Source organism: Macaca mulatta, chromosome 7, assembly GCF_049350105.2.
Source record: "Macaca mulatta isolate MMU2019108-1 chromosome 7, T2T-MMU8v2.0, whole genome shotgun sequence".
Lineage (NCBI taxonomy): Eukaryota > Metazoa > Chordata > Mammalia > Primates > Cercopithecidae > Macaca > Macaca mulatta.
Genome location: NC_133412.1, coordinates 12,868,859 through 12,892,385, shown reverse-complemented (window position 1 = coordinate 12,892,385; position 23,527 = coordinate 12,868,859). Strand labels below are relative to the sequence as shown.

Here is a 23,527-nt window from a genome sequence, read left to right as displayed (position 1 = left end):
AATGGATTATTATTACAGTTCTAGAAATTCAGAATGTGAGAGCATATGCCATTTCTTTTTTAAAATTGCATGGTAGACAGTTTTATGATCCTGAAATTTATAATCCAGCTTGAATGTCAGGAAACCTGGGTTCTAGTCCCAGTTCTGCCACTAACATCCTGTGTAGCCAAGCACTAATTAACTGATGTATCTGTGTTTCTGTTCTTTCATTTGTAAATTGAAAAGAAAATATTTTCTTCAAACTACTTCACAGGAATATTAGGAAAAACAAAACAAAACTTGTTAAAGTACTTGTGGCTTTTCAAAAAAAAAGATGATCTGTAAATCTAACTTATAATTACACAACACTATACATCCCACCAGACCTCAGACATCTTCTCAAATCAGATGAACGGTGAATGAAATTATTTAAAAAGACTCTGGAAAAAAAACTTTTCAGGTAGGAATACTAAAAATATCAACTTATCATTTTAAAATAACTCTAAAGTTATTCTACAATGCAATATTATAGAAAAGGCATCTGGCAATGGACATTGGAATTGGATGCAGAAAGTCTTATATTCAATACACTAAGTGACAATGAAATTCAAAAAGATCGTCATCATCCATCTCCAAACTATTGAGACACCTTAACAGCAGAATGTATAGGACTCTGGCTACTAATTGGGGGAAGAAAGTGAACGAAGGAAAGTTAATGATTACTTTAGAGACCAGATTGGTGGAGGGTGATGTCCTTAAAAAACAAGAAACTGGTAGAAGAATGAATTGGGGTGACAAGAGCAGGAATGTGGCATGCTGAGATATTGCCCTTAGTTTTGAACGTGTTGGAGAGGCAGGTGTCCGGTGTTCTTTTAAGTTATATCACAGTCATATTTTGGAGGTGCTTTACCATGTTAGCTAGAATTTAGAGACCCTAATATATTTGATAAAGACTTCAAAAAATCTAGCTTCTTTACTATACAGTAGTTAAACAGAATGAGATAAATCTATATGGAGTGGTACTACAGAATAATGTCCTAGATATATGTGGAAAAACAAAATACAGAAGAGTGAATATAGTATGCTCCCTTTGGTGAAAAATAAAAGTGATATATGCTTATATATTCATAAACTCATCCTGGAAAGATACAGAAAAATGGGTAATGTGCTGCCTCACAGGAAGAGACCTGGGGGACTGAAGTTCTAAGAAGGGAAAAAGACTAATTTTATTCCTTACTCTGAAATCTACATTGTCTGATATGCATATAGCCACTCCAGCTTTCTTTTGAGTAGTATTTGCATAGTATTTATCTTTGTTTCTATCTCTTTACTTTTAATCTGCCTGTGTCTTGATATTTAAAGTGAGTTTCTTATAGACAGGGTATGGTTGGGACTTGCTTTCTTGTTCAGTGTTTCAATATGAATTTTAAATGTTTAGATATTTACATTTAATGTGATTATTGATATTGTTGGGTTTAAATCTATCATGTTGATATTTGTTTTTTGTCTCATTTTTTCTTCCTCTTTTTTTCTGACTTGTTTTAGGCTATTTTTTTATGATTCCATACAAATCTCCTTTTTGATTTTGATATAATTACATATAAATGTCCTTTTTGAGTATTTTCATTTGTATTTACTTATTTTTGAGACAGGGTCATGCTCTGTCTCCCAGGCTGGAGTTCAGTGGCACAATCTCCGCTCACTGCAACCTCCCCCTCCCGGGTTCAAGCAGTTCTGCCTGCCTCAGCCTCCTGAGTAGCTGGGTTTACAGGCACATGCCACCATGCCTAGCTAATTTTTGTATTTTTAGTAGAGATGGGGTTTACCCATGTTGGCCAGGCTGGTCTTGAACTCGTGACTTCAGGTGATCCACCCACTTCGGCCTCCCAAAGTACTGGGATTACAGGCATAAGCCACCACGCCCGGCCCTTTTTGAGTATTTTTATACGATTCCATATATAATCTTTCCTTTATCTCCTTTATGACTTATTAATGATAACCCATTGTTTTTAAATTTTTTAATGTTTGCTTCAGAATTTGCATATGACAGGTGCTATGATCAGTGTATTTATATATATTTAATCTTCATCTAATTAGGAGGTATAAATAACCCTATTGTACAGATGAAGAAAAAACATCTTGCTGAAATTACAAGTTAATGTCTCAGAAGCAGAATTCAAACTCAGATTTGTCTAACTTCAAAATGTACTTTGTAGTACTGGGGATATACTGGAATAACCCTTCAGTCTTTTATATAGTCAATTGTCTGTAAAAAGGACACAGGCCAAACAATGAACTGTTAACATATTTTACATTATGGAATATATACATGGAAACTGTAAGGAGGTAACGGCTGTAAACATAATGGATTGACAGAACTTGAAAATAAAGTCAAGACTGTGGTCTCTGAAATGGAATAGAGTAAAACAGACGATGAAGAAATGAGCTATTTGCAGAGGTAATAACTTACCCTTAAGGTAAAGTTTCACATATCTTTTTTTTTTTTTTTTTTTTTTTTTTTTTTTTTTGAGGCAGAGTCTTGCTTTGTCGCCCAGGCTGGAGTGCTGTGGCACAACCATAGCTCACTGCAGCCTTGACCTCCCGAACTCAAGCAGTCCTCCCACTTCACCCTCCCAAGTAGCTGGAACTATAGGCACATGCCACCACACGTGGCTAATTTTTTTTTTTTTTGGTAGAGACAGGGTCTCACCGTGTTGCCCAGGCTGATCTCGAACTCCTAGGTTCAAGCAATCCTCCCACCTTGGCTTCCCAAAGTGCTGGGATTATAGGCATAAGCCACCATTCCTGGCCTTAAAATATCTTATAACATTGGGTCCACATTCGCACAGAGCAGCTGGAGCCAAGTGACGAGTGAACAGTGGTTTGCCACAGTTCTCGCCATTTCAAATTGCCTTATACCAAGCCATTTCTCTCACTTATGTTATCTGCCTAGTTCCCAAAGCTTTTGAATTTGTTACTCTCCATTATGGAATAAAGAAAAAGATTTCTAAAAGAGATAGAATGACTCTCAGGTCTATAATGTTTAGCAATTACCTCATATATCAGTCCATGTAATACAACACAACAATTCGAGTCTTTTAGAAAAAAAGAGTTGATCAGCTTAGAAGTACAGAAAAAGGAGATTCAAGAGGTCAGTGATGGTAATTCCCTTCCAAACATATCTTAGAATATTTAGTCAAAACAACCAGCTGTCCATTTCAATGGAAGATACAGTATAGTGGTTAAGAGCTAGACTGCCTAGGTTTGAATATTGGTACTGGCACTTACTAGCTTTAGGATTTTTGGGAGACCGTTTAACGTCTTTGTGCACAGTTTCCTCATGTGCAAAGGAGGATAACAAAGTATCCTACTTCATAAATTTGCTGAGGCATTTAAATGAGTGACTGGCCCATGGTAAGCTGTAATTATTAATATAAATACATCAGATACTCATATCCTGATGCCCTAAAATTTATGATCCAAATAATTACTTAATTCCTTTTTTCTTAAATCCTTACCAGGCAACTTCTGATGGCTTCCTGTATGGCATGACTTTAAGCAGAATGAATTTAAATCCTTTCAAGGTTTCTGAGGAGTAACCACCTGTAGCATTCTTGATTTGATTATCTGAGTCTTTATCAATCAGTATATCGAGATGTGCTGCCAAGGAAGCAGAATTCAGTGACAGCTTGCAACTTTTATTACCAGCAACAGTGTTTGGCTATGGAGAGTTTTTCTTAAGTAAACTGGCAAAGAACGGAGGTTTTCTGAGGCTGATTTTCTGTTCACCTATTTTGCTGGCCCTACAAACTAATCCAAAGTCACTCATATGCAACAGTCTCAGACTGTAGGAAGTGAGCTCACAATGCCTTTGAAAAGTGAATCTTGAGCAAGTCATTTTAATATATTGCAAAACGAATTACTTTAGACTGCACTGATCAAAAAAAAAAAGTCTTTTAATTTATTGACATTTACGGGGCTGAGGTTACCTTTACACTATCCATGTGGAAAATTATGAATGTAAGGGTCTTGGTAAACCAACTGTCCTTAAAATTTGAGCAAATTACATATAGGTAAATAAATACTACCAGTTAAAAATGTTTCCTCTATTAACTTATAGTAAAAACACTTAGCCAGGATTCAATATCAGTATGTTAGTATGCTCAAGATTAGAGTATTTGTTTGGAAGTAAATTAAGGCATTTCCTTAAAAATAGTATTGTTTATAATTTAGACTTTCACAATTTTAGGTTGGTTCTCCTTCAAGTACTATTCTAAATTTGAATTAACTCTTTATCCTACATTTCTTACTCTAGCAGGGCACTCCAAATGTTCCCACATCTCATATGATTTTGTAAGAGTCACTGTCTTGCTCTGGCAGCCTTACAGGTGTTCCAATAAGCCTTACAGGTTCCACAGCACCTGCTGTGGAGAGCGCAGCTGACTGACAGCCTTCAACTGCCACACCTTTGGATCCACTGTGGAGTTCATGACAAGCCACGCTTCCCCTGGCTGCTTCCCGGCTTTGATTGAGCAGGTACTAGAACCTGGCCTTTCCTGTCTGCAAAGATTTAGCTGGCACCACTAGCAGAACGCCTCTCTAGTCACAGAATCCCACCTAGCAGGGTATTCACAAGAAAACTTACTTTATAGTAAAGGAGGTACAGGTAGGCCATGACCATGGGGTCTAATTGTTTTATCATATATTGTACTATTTAGGTGAAGTTGGCCTCATAGAGTACTGGAAAAGCCTACTTAAGTCACAGCTAAATCAGCAGCTCAGAGACAATAATCTGCAAGGATGGCATGACATCTCTCAGTATTTAGTATAGGTACTAATCAGAGATTTCTATATGACACTGTGTCTCTAGTAGGACAAATACATGGATCTAGGAACCAAAAGGTGAAATCACAAATGGCTATATTTACAATCACTCCTAACAACGCACTGGAGAACTCTGTGCTTCACCTCCCCCAACTCTGGGTTGAGTAGAATTACAGGTTTTCTCTCTTGCAACGGGGTAGAGCGGGCATCCATTGAACTGTAAGTTATGTACGGTATGACACTTTTGGCTCTTTGCAGCCAGGGGCCAGCAAGCAAGGATGATTGATTAGTATGAGGAAGTGGGGCCACCTTTACAACCTGGGGACAAGGAGAAATACACATGTGGAACTCAGACGATCCACTTGGGTGCCTCTTGGTATGCCCTTACCTAATTCTAACTGTGAATGGACACAAACTGCAGTCATGGACTGAGCAGAGTATGACGACAAAAGCCCAAGACCACTTAGGAGTGAAGTTTAGGTCATGCCACCAAGTAAGTCAACAAGATCTGCTGAAGTGAGAGCTGAGAGTGAGGGGAATATAGAGTGGAGAGTGGAGGACAGGGTAAGTACTAGTGTGGTCCCAGACCACCTGTGATGAGAGTTTGTCCTATTAACTTCCCTTCCCTAAGTTTATCCTAGAGAGGTTGACAGAAATCATGAAGCGATACCATGAATGTTATTATGAACTGACTTACAGTCTCCATCTACTGCACTTTTGGATTCACCACTGAGTTTGCACCAGACTAAGTTTTTCCTGCACTGCTCTCAGACAATGACTGAGCACGGCAGAGATACTAGAACTGGGCAATTCCTGACCAATTTGGAATTCCTCTAATGAACAACTTTGGCTTAGGACTCCCCATTGACCTGGCTGAGTCTCTCAGAATGACACTGCAAATAGGCTCTTTCAACCTATTCTTCCTTCCCATTCTTTTTCAGATTTCCACCCCCCTGCATTCCAATGGGAGTCTCCCTGCCTTCTCTTGCTGGTCTCTCTTTGTCCTTCACAGGCATTTCTCTAATCTCCTGCACATGTAATCCCGTCTTGGCATCTGCTTCTCAGAAACCTGTAGCTGACAAACTGGGTGTTGTTTTTAAATTTCGGCAAAAGAAAATGACACCCACAACGGTGACTAGAATGAAATAAGAAAGATTCTCAATGGGAAAAGTTAGAGCATAGCTGAATCTCTAGTTTTTAACAAGTTTTTCAGGGGCCAATAATTGCCCTGGTTTTGTTCAGTTAGCTATGAAAAAAAAAAAAACCTTCAAAAATATGTGTGAATCTAAGAATAACTTTGATGGCTGGGTCAAGACCAATCAGACATCTGTTAATTTCAGAAATACCAATATGTCTATTGAACCAGAATGAATCGAACCTACCATTTTTATGGTGGCCTTGATAGGACATTCAAGCACAGAGCCTTGTATTGTAATTCTGAAAGAAAGGCACTAATGTGAGGAAATATAAAAATTTTTAATAAAGCACATGTTGCAGTGTTACATTAGGCAACCGGAAACATTCGTTAATTTAAATAATTCTGGTAGAAAGTTTTAAAAGGAGGGAATAGGTGCTGAGAGAAATTTTGTTCAAGGGGTAAAAAGGACCTGGAGAAGAGATACTTAATACAAGGTGCTAGGAAGAATCCAGGGGGAAAGCAACACCATCAAGCTAATAACTGGGTGACCTTGGAGGAATGGCCTCAACATATTTCCTAACATACAGTTTCATGCCAGGATATACACACTGTATATAACATACAGTTTAATACCAGGATATACACACTGTTTGTTGAGGATGTCTTACAATGAAGCATACAGAGTGCAGAGAGAAACAAAATACAATCCTAAAGATGTAGTTTTGGGAAGGTAACCTTTGAATCTTCTCTCTTTATCCCTCTTGGGAAGTGGCAAGGAAAAGATACCCCTTGGTGGAAAAGATATCCATTGGCATCTTCGGGAGTGCCTATTTTATCAAAATCACTCATCATGTTCATTACTGCTATTTCACACAATCTCCTGAAAAATGATGTCAAGTAGCCACAGGAACCTGCCTGGTTTTGAAATTCCTCATTTTGGTTTTCCATGACCCTGGATAACCTGGCCTCATCCTATTTATTCAACTTATTTTTCCTTCTTTCCCATATACCTTCCAAACTAGTCAAGCTAGTCTACCCACTGTTGTTCAACGCACCACTCTCATTCTTGTCTTGCTGTCTTCGTTTGGATGTTCCACCCATTCCGGTTCAATTCTGCTCATCTTTCAAGTCCCATCCTCATTCCAGGCATTACCCTGTGGGTTTGACTCAGGGGGCTCTTGCCATATGCATTACATAACTTGTTACTTTCAAAATACGTTCTCTTGGATTACTGCTGTAGGATTTAGTAAAAAATTATTTTAGGCAGATAGAGAGGAAAAGGGGTCCTTGGAAAGTTTTTGTCTCCTTTAAAGTAGCTCCAGAAGTGTTTCTTGTCTAGCAGGAAAGCCCCCGCTCTTAGAACCCAGCTGTCAACCTTTGATATGCAAATGCAAGCCATTAAAAACTAAGTCCACACAAACATGGCGATAGCCACCTTGTCCTCTTGGCCTTGCCCCTACTTGTGCCTGGCAACATGGCCACCCCCACATATCCCCACATTTGTAGAACATCAAGGCGACCTGCATTTGCATACTAAAAGGCTAGGGTGGGAGAGCCAAGTTTTTCCGTGGGCTACGGGAATGACATGCCTGATCAAACCAATCCCCTGAGCGCTATGCAAATCAGACACTGCCTCCTCCAGCCTCCTCATATACCCGGCTGTTAACGCGGCACTCGGGGTTTCCTCTCTAGGCTTTGGAGCCCACCTCCCTGTGTCTCTACAGGGGGGCGTCTTCCTTCTTTCTTCTCCCTTCTTTCTCGCCCATTAAATTCTCCACTCCTTAAAACCACTCCATGTGTGTCTGTGTCATTTTATCCAATTCGGCGTGAGATGAGAGCCCTGGTGCTCTTCCACTCATCGGAGCTGTATCATTAAAAGTGTGTTTCATGTATTTATCTCCCCCAAATAGACTGCAAACTTCTTAAATACTTGACTCATTTGGTAAATATTCATAATTGCAAAATCTTAAAGCTGCATGATTCTAGATGATGAAACTGATATGTAGATAGTCACCCATACTGAGTATTAGAGTTGAGAACATCAAAATAAAGTTGAATGCTTACTATGTACCTGGCATAATTTTAAGTTCCCTACATATATTAACTCACTTAATTCATGCCTTTGGCATCATCTTTCATGACTTTCTTTCTCATATATCCCAAATCTAATCAGATTCTATTGGCTCTATCTTCAAAATAGAGCTGGAATCCATTTACTTCTCACCAAATTCACCATGCCAATTCTAGGCTCCGCCCTCTACTGGAACACTGTAACAGGTTCCTAATAGATGTATTCTCAACACTGCAATCCTTTTAAAATTTTAAGTCACACCTATTCTGTGATGACCTACAAGACCCTATATAATCCTTCCCCTCCATCACCTTAACTTCCTCTCCACTACTCTCTGCTTTGCTCAGTCTGCTCCAGCAACATTGATCTGCCTTAGTCTTCCACAAACACACAACGCACCTAGAACCTTTGATTTTTTTTTTTCTTTTTCTTGTCTGGAGCACACCCCAATCATATACACAGCTAATTCTCCTTAAGTTGGCTCAACTCTCACTTTATCAATAAGGCCTATATAGACACTATTTAATTCTGCAATTTGCCTCTCCACCTCTCTCCTCTCTCTCCCCGCCCCGCCCTTTCTAACAGCACTTCTCACTCTTCATAATACTGTTTACCTTTAAGCTATATATTGTCTGTTTTCTCCATCCCCATTTAAGCTCTATGCCGGGAATGCTGGGTTTTTATTTGCGGTTGTATCCACAGAGTCTAAAACAGTGCCCGGTACACGAAAGGCACTCAATACATACTTGGCAAATAAACTTAGAAGCTAGATTTTCTTTCTGCAAGGCCATTACTCTTTGGTGAAGAGCCCGGCCTGGCCTTGTCAAATAACAAGCTTGACCAAGAGCCAAAGCCACAGAGGGCCTAGAGGTGGGCGGGGGTGGCTAACCGCAGATTTAAAAATTACCTCAGCACCTGGGGATCTCAGTTTCACATCTGGACACAGGTTTGGAGGACTGAGGAGATGTACGTTAAAAAGCAAAAGTGTACAGTTGTTTCTGCGGGAGATGGGGGGAAGAAGGGCAAATTTCTTCTGCGCTTGCACGTCCATAAGTGTGTCAATTTGCAGCATTTGGGACGCTAAAGCCCCTCTTACCAAAACAAATCCAGCGCCCCCGGGCTTGGGCTCTGCAACACGGAGCTTGCCCTTCCCCCGGCAGCTTCAGTGCCCTCACTTAGGTGGTTAGGCCGTGCCTAAACATCATTCTTTTCTGGGCCGAGGTGTTCCTGTCACAGGGTCAAGGTGCCAACGTGCCGCACCCTCCGCGCTCAGGTGTCCTGCAGGCAGCCGCGGGGCTCGCAGCACCGATCCGCGGACAGGCGGCGGAGCGAACACCCGGGCGAGGCCCCGCGGTGCGTCACGGGAGCTGCGGCGGCGACCTCCTGGCTCCCGCCCCCGCACGCGCCCGCCGCACGCACGCGCACTGCGCTCAGCATGAGGGTCGCGGCCCTGATCAGGTAATGCGGTGCTGGAGCCGCCTCCCTCTTCCCAGGCCAACCTCTCGTCCCTTCCAGCCGCCCCTAGCGCCGAAAGAGTGGGTGTCTCTGCCTGAGCCGCGTGTTGGGGGTTCCGCGGCTCCTCTGAGCCACAGGAAGAGGCGGAGCCTTCGGTATTGCCGGCCCGCTTGTGCCTCGGTCCTGGGCTGGCGCGCCTCCTCCCCGTCCGTTGCTGCCTCTCTGGTCTTCCAGCCCTCAAACTTGGATTCCCATTGGATTCAACTGGGAAATTAAAAAACAAAAAAACTGGCGCCTGGGCCCCGCCGCCAGAGGGATTGGTTTAATTACTTCTGTGCGGCCCGGCGTCTGATTTTTTTTCAAGCTCTAATGAGCCGTGAAGTTTGGAGCCACTACCTTGTTCCGTCAACTCAGTTAATAACCCTCGCCCTTTCCCCCTCGCTTTCTTCATCCTCTTCTGTAGTTCCCTTTGGTCAGCTGGGTCCGCCGTAGCCTGGGCTTCCTCCCTAGTTGTAACTGGTTCCGCCCCTCCCAAGAAGTCCACCCTTCCCTCATCTTCACAGATGTGGATTGCTTATGGCATGTGTGTGCGTCTGCCTTTGGGCACTCGAGTACAGAGATCTCTCTTCGTGGTAGAGACCGGATTGTACTAGTCTTATGCTAGATGCAGTTGCTGTTGCTTCGGACTCTCATCATTGCTTTAGAGTGACCTTACCGTATACTCTGTATTTCAAAAGGAGTTTGATGTCTGTAGTAACCAAATCATAAATTTAAGTGTCTAAATAAGTCCTATGACTGACAAACCAAAACCAAACCTGCTTAAATATTTCCATACTCAATCTATAAACTGAGGCGGAAGGGAACACACTAACAACATTAAAAAGTTAGTTTAGACTACTTTAAATATTTGTTTCATGAGATTTTGCCCTGTAGAGTGTCTTAGATACAGTACAACGATACGTTTGCTTTTGTAATCCAATTGAAGATTTCATAAACGTTTTCGTTAAGTCCCTTAGGTAACTGATACTGGCTGGTTAACCATTGTCCTATTAAAGACTTGATATGACATTTCAAACCTACTACAGTGTCTGAAATATTCCAGTTCCCTTTCCTTCAGTGTGATTTTAGGAGACTAGACCATAATGTCACAATAATTATTGTTTTTCAGTAAATGTCCTCTGTAAAATGAATGATTAGGCTTTAACCATTGTGTCTCATTTTAGAATTAAAAGTACCCCAGGAAGTGAATAATTCAAATTTACATCGTTTTTCAAAAGTTTAATGATTAAAGTAAAGCACAACCACCAAAGACTTAGAAGTATTAGAGGGGAGGAGAGAAGATTGGTAGAGTCAGTTATACTAAATAACCTGTAATGTACATATGTTGCTTTATAATAAAAAAAAAAATTGCTAAAAAAAGCAATGTTGGAAAATTCTTGCTGAAGTGTAAGAGCTGTAAGGACATATGCTGTAAGTATGAATACATAAGCACTTACCTATATGCTTATATAGATGCTATGTAGTCTATATATATGCATTATATATCATTATGTATTGTAAGTGAATAAGTGAAACTGGGATTCTTACATATCTTTATAAGAACATTATTTTCCTTTTTTAATTAATTTTTTTATTATACTTTAAGTTCTGGGTTACATGTGCAGAACGTGCATTTTTTTACATAAGTATACACGTGCCATGGTGGTTTGCTGCATCCATCAACCCATCACCTACATTAGGTATTTCTCCTAACATTAGCCCTCCCCTAGCCCCAACCCCCCACAGGGCCCGGTGTGTGATGTTCCCCTCCCTGTGTCCATGTGCTCTCATGGAACATTATTTTTCTAATAAATAAATGGGTCTTTGAATTTTATAGGTGAATGTTGTTTTGAGGATTATCCAGGCGGACCATTCACTAATTTTTCTATGAAGTATGCAAACCTAAGCACATTTAATAACTTAGCTTAGTATCCCAGAATTGGAAACTAAAATAGATCTATAAGACCTCTCCCATAACATACATGTGTACTTAATGGAGTTCTAAGAGGACAGTAAGGTACTCTGCATTTCCCAAGCTTGTCTAATATTCAAAACCTTTTTTTAGAGTAATTGGTTAGTATTTTGTTGGACACCAGTGTTCCACAGAACACAGTTTGGTAAATACTACTGAAAACCATGTTTGAAATGTTAGCGTATTTCAAAATGAATTGTAAGACTCAATTCTGATTCTGAATGCACACCCTTCAGTCTTTAATATCTGAAACAATTAGTCATATCTTTTTAGCCTGGGGAAACAGAGCAGTAAGGTTCGATACGGGAAGCTGTGGAAGACCTACTTACAGGGATACGGAATCTGAAGAGAGGAAGAATGGACTTTTTAAAACTTCACTTTGGCCCTTGCACTCTCCTTCCACTTGAGAAGTTTTGGAATGAGAGTTGTTATTGATGGGAGGGTGGAAGAGGCAGAAAATGTTGAAAACTAAGATAAAAGGCAACAGGGCCAGTTTCTGGGGTCCTCAGTTTCTTGAGCTATGAAGAGGTCTAAACATTGCCTGGGGGCACATTTGCAGACCTTAAGCAAATATTGGAAAGAAGGGAAACAGGAGGAAAAGAAATATAAAAGGGAGAGAGGCAATGAGAAATGATAGTGGGAATTAGGAGAATATTAAACCACAATGGCATATAGATTGCCATTCAGCCATATTACAGATGAGCTACTACTTGTCTTTACTAGGTGATACGCCTCTGCCTTAGGTAGATTTAGAACCAGAATTTAGAAGTTCCTTTCAATGTGTTACTAGATTTATAGCTCAAGCCATGTTCTGCTGCCATCATAAAATGTGTATGTGTATAACATATGTATGTATGTAAGTGTGGTGATGGCTGAAGTGCTGATAGTGCTGATGTTTCACATCATCAGTGTAGGTCAGCATCTTGTTTTTTATCTCTGCAGAATTTGAACCCACCAAGTGTGTCAAACTTTGTCATTAGATAGGTACTCAAATCTTTAATTTGGTCCTTTAATTGCTGATGATAGCTAGTTCTTAGATTTCTTATGGTGGAGCAGAATTTATTTTTTTTACTTTCTCATAAAGAATCTTTTTTTTTTTTTTTTGCTTTTTCAATAATTTCTATGAAATTATTTTATATATATATTCCTTAGATGGAATATATATATGAAATATATAATTATATAATAAATGTTTAGCTGGGAGGTAAATTGAAATCATTTTCTATTTGCAAAGCACTTCAAATATATATATTTGCCATCACAAAGCAAAAAGTGACCGTATTTTATTTAGAATATTCTTTTTATAAAGGCATAGAGCTTCTTAAGCTCCTGTGTGTAGCAGCCCTGGACGTTCAGGTTGCTCAGTTTGTTTATGATTTAGAAATTAATGTGTTTTTTGCATTGTAATATATTCTGAAAAGTCCAGTAAATAATATGTTCTGTTTTGATATCTAGTGATTTTATGTTGAATAATGGTCAGTAGCTTGATATTTGTCTCTCTGTTGATTTATTTTTTAGTGGTGGGAAAGACAGCTGCTATAATATGATGCAGTGCATTGCTGCTGGGCATCAGATCGTTGCTTTAGCAAATCTGAGACCAGCTGAAAACCAAGGTAAGTACATGCCTCTATTGGGAAGTTGCCTAAATGAATGAAACTCCAACTTCATAATTACATTGTACAGGTATACCATACAAAGACGGAAAAAAAAGAACCAATATATATTAAGCACCCATTAGATGCTAGGTTCCACGTAGAACTTAGCATTGTCTTCACTTATTTTTTGATTCTCATAACCAACTTCTATAGAGATGCATTATTAATCTTAATAGACAGGGATCCTGAAGCTTAGAGTTTGTCTGAAGTAAACTAGCACAAACTTGTAGAGCTAAGACTGGAACCTTCTTACTTCAAAGTACACTGCCATTTTACCCCACCACATTTCCAAGTACTGTAGGCAGCATAGAGGTAGATAAGATATAGTCTCATGCCTCAAGGGGCTTGAGAAGTAAGACATATATTGATAAATGATATATTAATGTTATTAGGCACCTGTAGTCCCAGCTCCTCGGGAGGCTGAGGCAGGAGAATGGCGTGAACTCAGGAGGTGGAGCTTGCAGTGAGCCGAGATGGCGCCACTGCACTCCAGCTTGGGAGACACAGCGAGACTCCGTCTCAAAAAAAAAAAAAAAAAAAAAAAAGATACAGTTTACCTATTTTAGATGTAAGCCAGAGATGTGAGACTTGAGAGAAGCAAAAAGCAATGCATTTCCACTTTTCATTTGTCTGTAGTAACAAGGGCATCTACATAAAATTCACAGACCTCATATTGGCTACTTTTTTCATTTTTTTCCCCAATGAAATATCCCCAGTTATAGCTTTTGACAAAAGAAATATATTCACCAATTTGCTTTTTAATGCTCTTGTGTTATACCTATGAAACTAAAAGATATTAACTGCTAAAATGTAAGAGGGAGCAAAGATTAGCACTTGTGTGACTTTTGTATTACTGCTTCTCACAGGACTCTTCTACTAAGATCTTTTTATTATCTCTTTTACTTCTTTCCAGGCTCCATCTTTTTGCACTACTGTTATTTTAAGATTAATTAAATGAGTAGTATATGTGAGAACATTGGTTATAGTTCCTGTCATGAAGTAGGCATTCTGTAAATTTAGCTGAATTGGAATCTAGCTAAATACTTGTTTTATATCTCTAAATAGATTGATTATAAGCTTTTTGAGAGGAGAGATCATATCTTCTATCTTCTTTTTATTGCTCCTCATTGCTTAGAACAGCTCTATGCCTCTGGTAGGAGTTCAAGCAAAGTTGATTGGTGGACAGTTGCATAATGAACTAATTTGAATTAGCCCTGGAATAGTAAGCAGTTATTTCAGTCAGATATTTGAATTTTCTTTTCTTCTGTGATTAAGACGTAAGTAATGCTGGAAGTTGTGTGGAAAGACAGAGGTTAGAAATATTTTATAGGAAGAAATGGAAAGGTCCCGCAGAGAGTCATAGGTAAATGCACATGCTTGGATTTTGTGCTGCAGTTGATGAGTAGCAGATGGTTTTTTAGAAGTGAAGTTTTTTAAAGAAGTTCCAACTTTAAGAAAGAGAAAATTCTTTGAGAATGAGTAGGAACTGCACTCTAACTTCTGTATTATAAAAGAGGAAGCAGAATCTCCTGTCAGGTTTACCAAAGGAAAGAAACTCCCTTATCCCTTGTGGCCAGGGAGGCAACTGGGACTTTTAAGCTATCTTATGAAGTTAAAAAGCAGATGTTTATATAGTATATAATACCTACATAGTATACTGTCATTTCCATCACTGGAGTTTCTATCTTGTCTTCAGCTTTCACATGAATTATTTTACTTACCTGGTACAGAATCATTAATGTGTAATCCTCCTTGTGTCCACGGTTCACTGGCAGGGTGGTAAAATGACAAGCAAAGTGTATCTTTAAATTATACCTCTCCAAGGCTGGGCGCGGTGGCTCACACCTGTAATCCCAGCACTTTGGGAGGCCGAGGTGGGCGGATCACAAGGTCAGGAGATCGAGACCATCCTGGCTAACATGGTGAAACCCCATCTCTACTGAAAATATTAAAATTAGCCGGGCATAGTGGCGGGCGCCTCTAGTCCCAGCTGTTGGGGAGGCTGAGGCAGGAGAATGGCGTGAACCTGGGAGGTGGAGCTTGCAGTGAGCTGAGATTGCACCACTGCACTCCAGCCTGGGCGACAGAGTGAGACTCTGTCTCAAAAAATATATATATAAATACATAAATACAATAAAAATAAAAATAAAAATTATACCTCTCACAATAGAGACACTTATTTAGAATATTGTTAATGAGAAAAAATTTAATAGTAAATGGAATTAGAATATTCTGAAGTAAAAAGCCTGGAAAAAGGCAATTGAAACAATAGTAATTGTTGTGGAAGAAAGCAGATGGCTGTGGGTTGGTAGATGGAGATGGTTTAGTTAATCTTGATGAGAATCAGCAGGACATTGGGAATTATTGAACAATTCACTGAATGACTTATTTTCCCCTTACGAGTGTTATAAAAGAAACCTTAGTGAGGAATGACTGGTAGAGATGACTGCAATGTCCAGCAAAGTTATGGGTTTTCAATGGGTGGTCTGAAAAGGAATTTATACCCATCAATGGGGATAATGTGAACTTGTCATAAAATTCACAAAACCATCTCTTTAGATTTGTAGTAGGAACTTTTGTGGCATGTTAATTGAGTGGCTTCAGGCAACAGGGGAGCCTTTGGTTTTATTTGATCTCACACTATTGTTGCTGTGTAGCTTCCATTAATCAAAGTTACAATGTGGTTAGGACTAAATGGAGCCTTAAAGAAAATTATCTTCTAGGTTTTTGAAGCCAGTGAAATGTTTTACTTATTATGCTAACATTAGAATGTTTCTTGCCAAGAAGCCCAAATTTCTTTGAATAAATTGATTTTATTGTATCAATATCCTTTAAAATGAATATTTTTAAAGATCCAGTCTAACTTTGAGACAAGAGAAGGCCGAAAGGTTTTTAGGTCTTTGGCTATGTTCTCTACTTCCTACTGGGACCAGGAGTAGAAACCTTTATAACAACAATGTGAGTAATATTCTGAAGGAAGCCAGTCTAATCATGTGTGAGTTCAGAAACCTGTGAGCCAAAGTAGGGTAGCACATTGATTGTTGAAGGGATCCTTGCACTATCATTTTTCATTCCTTTTGATAGGAAATTTTCACATTTAATGGAAAGCCTGGACCAGTTTGGCTTATATTCATACATACACACATAGGTATATGTCAAAATAATTATTTTGTAATTTTTCTTTTCTTTTTTTTTTTTACTTAATAGCATTTTGTGAACATTTTCCATGTCATTAAATATTATTCTACAATAGCATTTCCTGTATGTCTTTAGAACACAGATACCCCCTTTAAATTTAAGTGTTCTGTGGGTAGATAAATTTGAGAGATAGTTCATACTCTCTGCTCTTATTGGAGTACCTGAAAGCATATTAGCCTAGGAAGATTTACACCACAGACATCCATTTAACGCTTTTTATCCCCATGTTTCCTAAACTTCTTTAACCTTAAATCTTTTTATCATCCCATACCTATTAATATCTTATGGGATTTGTATGCCACAGAACATACTTTAGAAAATGTTCTTCAACATTATATTAGTGGCTACATAGTACTTTATTATATGAATATACTATAATTTCTAGTCTATTTTAAATAATGTGATAAATATCTTTGCAAATAATCTTTGTATATATTCATGATTCTTTTTCTGAAAAGTAAGGTTACGAGATCAAAAGGTCTATTCCAGTATATTTCTAAGTTCATTTATATCACCCAAAGCTCTGATGTGACTCATCTGTTTTGAATATTTTACTCATATTGATATTTGTGGAATCTTGTGACAACCACTGATTATATTATTGATTAGCTTAAGATATCATGTTTCTATGCACATTTGAAACTGCTCTAATGCTCTAACAATATTGAATTTATGTCTATTTACATATTTTATTATAAGGTACTGAATATCTGAATATAAAATATACCAAAATAATCTGAAATTTTTCTTACCAATATTTGTCACTTACTAAGTAGATATTTAATTAAGAAAGGTTTTTTCTACAAGTCTAGATGACTTCGTGAATAACCTTGAATGATGTGTAAAAACATTTATGTAATAAAAATCTTTAACTGAATAAACTAATCAAAATTTATTGGATACATTAGTCTTTAAATGTTTGCCATATATGGTATAACAGATTTATGTATTAATACATTTGTATTTGTAATTAGCAGTAGAGATTATTAGGGGTGATATGAACTAGATGCAACTACAGACAAATGTACAATTCTTACGTTTTTATTTCACTACATAAATGCAGAGAAATATAGCAAGCTTTTAAGTTCTGTGTCGACTACTCTTCAAGCAGTAAAACCTGGATGGGCTTTCAAATCCACTTTCTTTTTCACTCTCTTTTGCTAATTATTTCCATTTTAATTGTTGCAGTGGGGTCTGATGAACTGGATAGCTACATGTATCAGACAGTGGGACACCATGCCATTGACTTGTATGCAGAAGCAATGGCTCTTCCCCTCTATCGCCGAACCATAAGAGGAAGGAGCTTGGATACAAGACAAGTATACACCAAATGTGAAGGTGATGAGGTTGAAGATCTCTATGAGCTTTTGAAACTTGTTAAGGTATGCAGAGTAACCAATTAAGTATCTTGAATTTAGTGTGTAATTTAAGAAATTACATTTGCCAAATTATTTAGAAATTCATAATTTGCAATTGTTAGTAGCCCTACTATTCTTTAAAAGGATATTTTGTCTTTTTTTGGTTATAAAAAAGCTCCAAATGGTGAGTATGCCTTTATATTAAATGATATTTAAAAATAAGACTTTTTGTATAGTTTGGCATCCAGGATTATCCAATGATATTAAACTAAGTTTTCTATTCCTAAGGAAAAGAAAGATTAGAGCTGATGGCCATTTAATTTCTTTATTAACAAATATTTTTTGAATGTCTACTATATGCCTGGCATATAGTGCCAGACACTGGGGATAGAACAGTGAACATATAAGTTAAAGGCCTGTGCTAATGGAGCTCACTTTCTAGTGGAAGAGGACAGGCAATAAACAAATAACATGCTTGATAGTGAACAGTACTATGAAGAAAAATGAAGCAGAATCAGATAGCACATGATGGCAGGACACAGCTGTGGAGGTAGTGCTACATATGGTGGTCAAGCAAGACATTTCTGATAAGCTAACAAGTAGACATAAAAAAAATGAGAGATTGAAGCTTGCTTAAATCTGTTGGAACAGGTATGAATTTAATGTATAAGTCACAGTATGTAAGAGTTTGGCAGCCATTTTGCACTCATTAATTTCTAGGAGGGTATATTTGGGCTCATATATCTAATAGTTACTATACTCAGTAAATGGTAATAAGGATGATTTTATATTAAGCAATTATCTTTTCATTTTTATTGATAGCCAACTATTTGAATACAGTTCAGTATTCTTCTAAGTATGAATTTTTATTCAGTTACAATCGATTCCTATAAGGCAGATTTGATGAAGTAGGATATTCAAGCCAGTATTTCTTGATGTCTTACTATTTTTCGCAAGGGGAAGGAAAGATTTCTGTCCCTTCCTTTACAAAGGGACATTGCATTTCACTTTCTCACTCTTGAGAGAAGTTCAGTTTTTTCAGAAGTTATCTCATGAACCTCTGTCATGAAAATTTTCTAGTTTCAAGTAGCTACTTAAACGACATACTTTGACTTTCATACAAATCAAAAGTTAATTAAGGCTCTTGATTTGAAAAATATATGAAGCACTGAAATTCTTTTAAAATTTGACTACAATAGTTCTTATTTTGTATGTCAGAACATTTTAATTTTTATTCTAAAAAGAAACTGATAGGAAAAACTCTTAGAGGAGTACCAAAATTTTCTGCTTAGTTATGGATGGCATAAGAAGTAGATACTTTTGAAAGGAAATCACAGAGATCTGCTTTCTTCCCTTTGGGAAGATAAATGCTGATAAACATTTTCATTATCAAACAAGGTAGAAGGCTTAAAGAATCCTACTTTTAGTGGTCATATCTCCAAAAGGGTGCAATTATGATCTTGACAGTGTTCGCGTTGAAGTGTGAAATCCTGCATTTTCAAAATTTCTTTCTCATAGTACAAAGAATTTGGGCATTACGTTTTTATATAAACCAATATTATAAAATGATGAGACTCACACTGAAGTAATTGGCTTGCTTAAAAATCACAAGCTTGATCACTTTGGAGAAACTCTGTGATAACAGCCCTGCAAGAGAGAGAGATAATAAGTTACTATTAATAATAAATTTAATTAAAAATGGACAGATTAGCAATAATTAAGAAGAAATTTTCCTTTCCATCCATGCTGTCTTTGGAGAAATGGATGCTTTGCCATTATTATCTTTATGGTAACCATCAGTTATGACATAAATTAATGCTAATGTTAAAATCTTGACAACTTATGCTTTGGAAGTTTGTACATGATAATTATAGTTGAAAGATATGTTATCAAGTTGTCTGGGACTAAATAGTTCCTTCTTTTCCTGTGTAGAAATATTAATTTTGCTATAGGATATTTTAAGGACATAAATATCAGAAATATATTGCTTTTATGGAAGTGATTGTATAACTAGGCTTTTATAGTTAAATTCATTTATGAAACACTGTTGCAAAGATTCCAATAGAGGTCTTACATATTCTGATGAATAACTGAGTAATTATGGAAAAAACAAATCTAGAAAAGCTATAATTTTTCAAGTTAGTCTTTACTTGTTCTAAGAAAAAGAAAGAACTGCATTTTTAAATCCTTTGAATATTAATGGAGTATGGAAAGCATTTAGATTTATTTTCATTGTATACATTTATTTATAACCAGTTACAGCTTTGCAGCTTTCACATGTAAGTCTTGTTTTTGTAACATTTTCCCCACAAATATTAAAACTAATTTTTGAATAGATGTTCCTTTTTGCAAAGAGTTTAATTTACTAATTGCTGAAAAGAAGTAGGAAAGACTTGGAAGAACTTAGAGAGTTACAAGTTTCATAACTATTTTGTAGAAATTATGACACCTAATAGAAATGTAATAAGCCTTTGTCTCATAAATTATCAGGTGACTCTGACAGCTAGAGGTATGTATCTCAAGGTTTGCAAAATATTTTTCATGTGGCTAATCTTTTATTCTTTAGAATTTCTTTACTGTTAAAATGTAACTTCAGTTCTTATCTAGTTTAGTTTAATAGATAACTGTATTTTTCCTGAAAATATAGTAATTTCCAATTCTGTCTGTTTTAAGTCACACGAGCAGTGTAATAGTTACAGAAAGATACATATAAGCACTATATCTCTATAGGAAATATACGTAGGGATTATATTCTTTCTGTTCTATTGGGTTGGAGCTACTTTCTGGATCTGATGTCTTCCTTTTTCTTGATTTATTCCTTAGTTTCAGTATAATCTATATTTAAGATACTGCCTTAGGGGACTTTGGAATCTTTCCATTTTGAAAATGTTCCTGTTCTGCCCTCATATTTTATTGATTTGGTTGAATTTAGGACTTTAAGTTGAAAGTCATTTTTCCCTCAAATCATAGACAGCATTGCCCCATGGTTCTCTAGCCTTTTGCAGATACTGGTGTGATTGTTGTTCCCTTTTAGTTGGTCTGTTTTTCTTCTCTGTTAACTTTTATGATGTGTCTTCATGCATGGTGTACTGAAATATCACACTAATGCTGTATTGAGTGTTGTTTCTCCTGCATCCCTTCCCTAAATCCCTATTGAGTAGTGACACATCCCTTGTCCTCTGTCTCTGATTGATGGTTTGGGCATAGGCATGTAATCCAGGTGACAGCCAGTCAGAACATGGCATTCTTCTGGCCACTGTGATTGGATCAGAGGTGGTTTTGTTAACCTATGTTTGTCCTAATAGAATGAAGCCTAGAATGTTGGGTAGTTGGCAGAAGATAAGCTCTTCTCCTTCTGTGCAGAGAGATGTGTGGATGTGAGACCTAAAACTGCCATAGCCATTTTTATTTTTTTGATGGGAGAAAACTTGATGTCAAATCTGATACACAACATATTGCAAAGCCAATAGAATTGCAGTGTAAGGATGGTTCTTCCACTAGTTGTTTGATAATTTGTTCCTTTTGATTTTCTCTGTTCCCTTTTGCTGACACTCTCACTAGTCAGACATGAAACCTTCTAGAGTGAATCTTCATGTCTCTCTTTTTTTAAATGTATTTTCTATCTCAGTGTCTTTTTGTGGTACATTCTGTGAGATTTCCTTTTTAAATTTCCCTACTTTCTTGCTAAATTTTTTAAATTTTAGCCATCATATTTTCAGTAGTCAAGAACTTTTCTTGTTTGTCCATTGTTTTTTAATAACAACTTATTTTTCTTTCTATAGATGTAACATCCCTATATCCTCTTAAAATACAGAGATTTTAAATATTATCTTTCGTTTCCTGAAATATTGGTGTTTTCTTTCTTTTTTTTTTTTATTTGAGACAGAGTTTCGCTCTTGTCACCCAGGCTAGAGTGCAATGGCACAATCTTGGCTCACCACAACCTCTGCCTCCCGGGTTCAAGCAATTCTCCTGCCTCAGCATCCCGAGTAGCTGGGATTACAGACATGTGCCACCACACCTGGCTAATTTTGTATTTTTAGTAGAGATGGGGTTTATCCATGTTGGTCAGGCTGGTCTCAAACTCCCAACCTCAGGTGGTCCGTCCGCCTTGGCCTCCCAAAGTGTTGGGATTACAGGCGTGAGCCACCGCTCCCGGCTGATACTGATGTTTTCTTTGAGATTTTTTTTTCTTAGTTTTCTTCTCTTTCATGTCATAGACTTTTCTTTAATGTTTTGGTTGCCTTTTCATATCCAAGAATAATACAAGAGGAAAGCTGACTGTGAATGCTTTCGACTCTAGAATTTTCACAACCCCACATCTCATATTTGTTATTCCTGGAGTTCAGGATAGTGTGGCCTAGTTTGGTTCCTTTCTTGGCTCTGTTCTCTTCCATGCAAACAGTAGATTATGGCTGTCTCTGCTGACTGATCAGTCATCGTTCCTTCTTTATCTGCTTTCTAACTTAATAAATTAATTGAAATCCTTTTTTCATTGGTTCTTTCCTTCTGTTTATTATTGACAGTAATAATTGAGGGATCAAAATTTTAATAAATATTTAATACATAAATAAATTTAATCATAAAAATAACTAAAAATTATTTTTTTTATTGACAGCAATCTAAAGGTAAGTTTAACTTCAAAATAACTAGATATAGGACACAAATTTTATAATCAAAGTCAAGATTTTGTTGTTTTGTTTTGTTTTGTTTTCTGTTTCTCTCTTACCTCTACTTTCTGTAGACTCTCTTCTCAGTCAGGACCTTGTAATTAGAGGATGGCTCCCAGTTGTATGCTTCTTGGCTAAAATATAGTAGGAAAAGCTCCAGTTTTCATTTTATTTTATTTTATTTTATTTTTTATTTATTTATTTATTTTTTGAGACGGAGTCTCGCTCTGTCGCCCAGGCTGGAGTGTAGTGGCCGGATCTCAGCTCACTGCAAGCTCCCCCTCCCGGGTTTACGCCATTCTCCTGCCTCAGCCTCCCAAGTAGCTGGGACTGCAGGCGCCCGCCACCTCGCCCGGCTAATTTTTTATATATATATTTTTTTTAGTAGAGACGGGGTTTCACCGTGTTAGGATGGTCTCGATCTCCTGACCTCGTGATCTGCCCGTCTCGGCCTCCCAAAGTGCTGGGATTACAGGCTTGAGCCACCGTACCCGGCCCAGTTTTCATTTTAAACAGCTTAAAGGGGAATCTAACTGATCTGACGTGTAACACATTCACCAGTCAGTTGTGGTTGGGAGAAGATGACTTTGATTGGGTAGGCCTAGATTGTGTGTCATTCCTAAACTAAGAGATGGAATCATGATTACTGGGAATATGTTTCCTAGGAGTAAAGGAAGGTTAATCTCCAAATATAGATCAGGCTGTTGCCTGTAGAAGGGTGAACTCTGGTAGGGGGGCAAAGAGTAACGTGTTTCCTAAAAATGTGTAGGTTTCAACTTGGAAACCATCCTAGATGATTCTTTTTTTTTTTTTTTTTGAGACTGAGTGTGGCTCTTGTCACCCAGGCTGGAGCGCAATGGCACAATCTTAGCTCACTGCAACCTCCGCTTCCCAGGTTCAAGCAGTTCTTCTGCTTCAGCCTCCTGAGTAGCTGGGATTACAGTCGCCCGCGACCACACTTGGCTATTTATTATTTTTTTTTTTTGTATTTTTAGTAGAAATGGGGTTTCGCCATGTTGTCCAGGCTGTTCTCGAACTCCTGACTTGAGGTGATCTGCCTGCCTCGGCCTCCTAAAGTGCTGGGACTACAGGTGTTAGCCACCATACCCAGCCGATTCTTCTTTTTCAATCTCTTCTCTCTTCCCTCTCTCCCTCCCTTCCTCCCTTT

The 23,527-nt window shown here is 37.8% G+C and overlaps 1 protein-coding gene and 1 long non-coding RNA gene across 4 annotated transcripts in view; one reads left to right on the top strand and one right to left on the bottom strand.

The window, feature by feature from the left end:
* Positions 1-9,392, bottom strand: part of LOC106999127 (uncharacterized) — a 318,273-nt gene extending 308,881 nt beyond the window's left edge. For both annotated transcript variants that reach the window (XR_013395494.1, XR_001445826.3), the window contains exon 1: positions 9,109-9,392. This is a non-coding gene — a long non-coding RNA (uncharacterized LOC106999127). The remainder of the gene's footprint in view (positions 1-9,108) is intronic.
* A 31-nt stretch (positions 9,393-9,423) lies between these two features.
* DPH6 (diphthamine biosynthesis 6) overlaps positions 9,424-23,527 on the top strand; it is a 452,167-nt gene continuing 438,063 nt past the window's right edge. The window contains exons 1-3 of one of the 2 annotated variants that reach the window (XR_013395132.1): positions 9,424-9,470; positions 12,997-13,091; positions 17,520-17,713. Coding sequence is in view for 1 of the 2 variants with exons in the window: in NM_001266595.1 (NP_001253524.1) it covers positions 9,448-9,470; positions 12,997-13,091; positions 17,520-17,713 (312 nt within the window). In the remaining variant the exon portion in view is untranslated. 2 annotated transcript variants of the gene reach the window in all.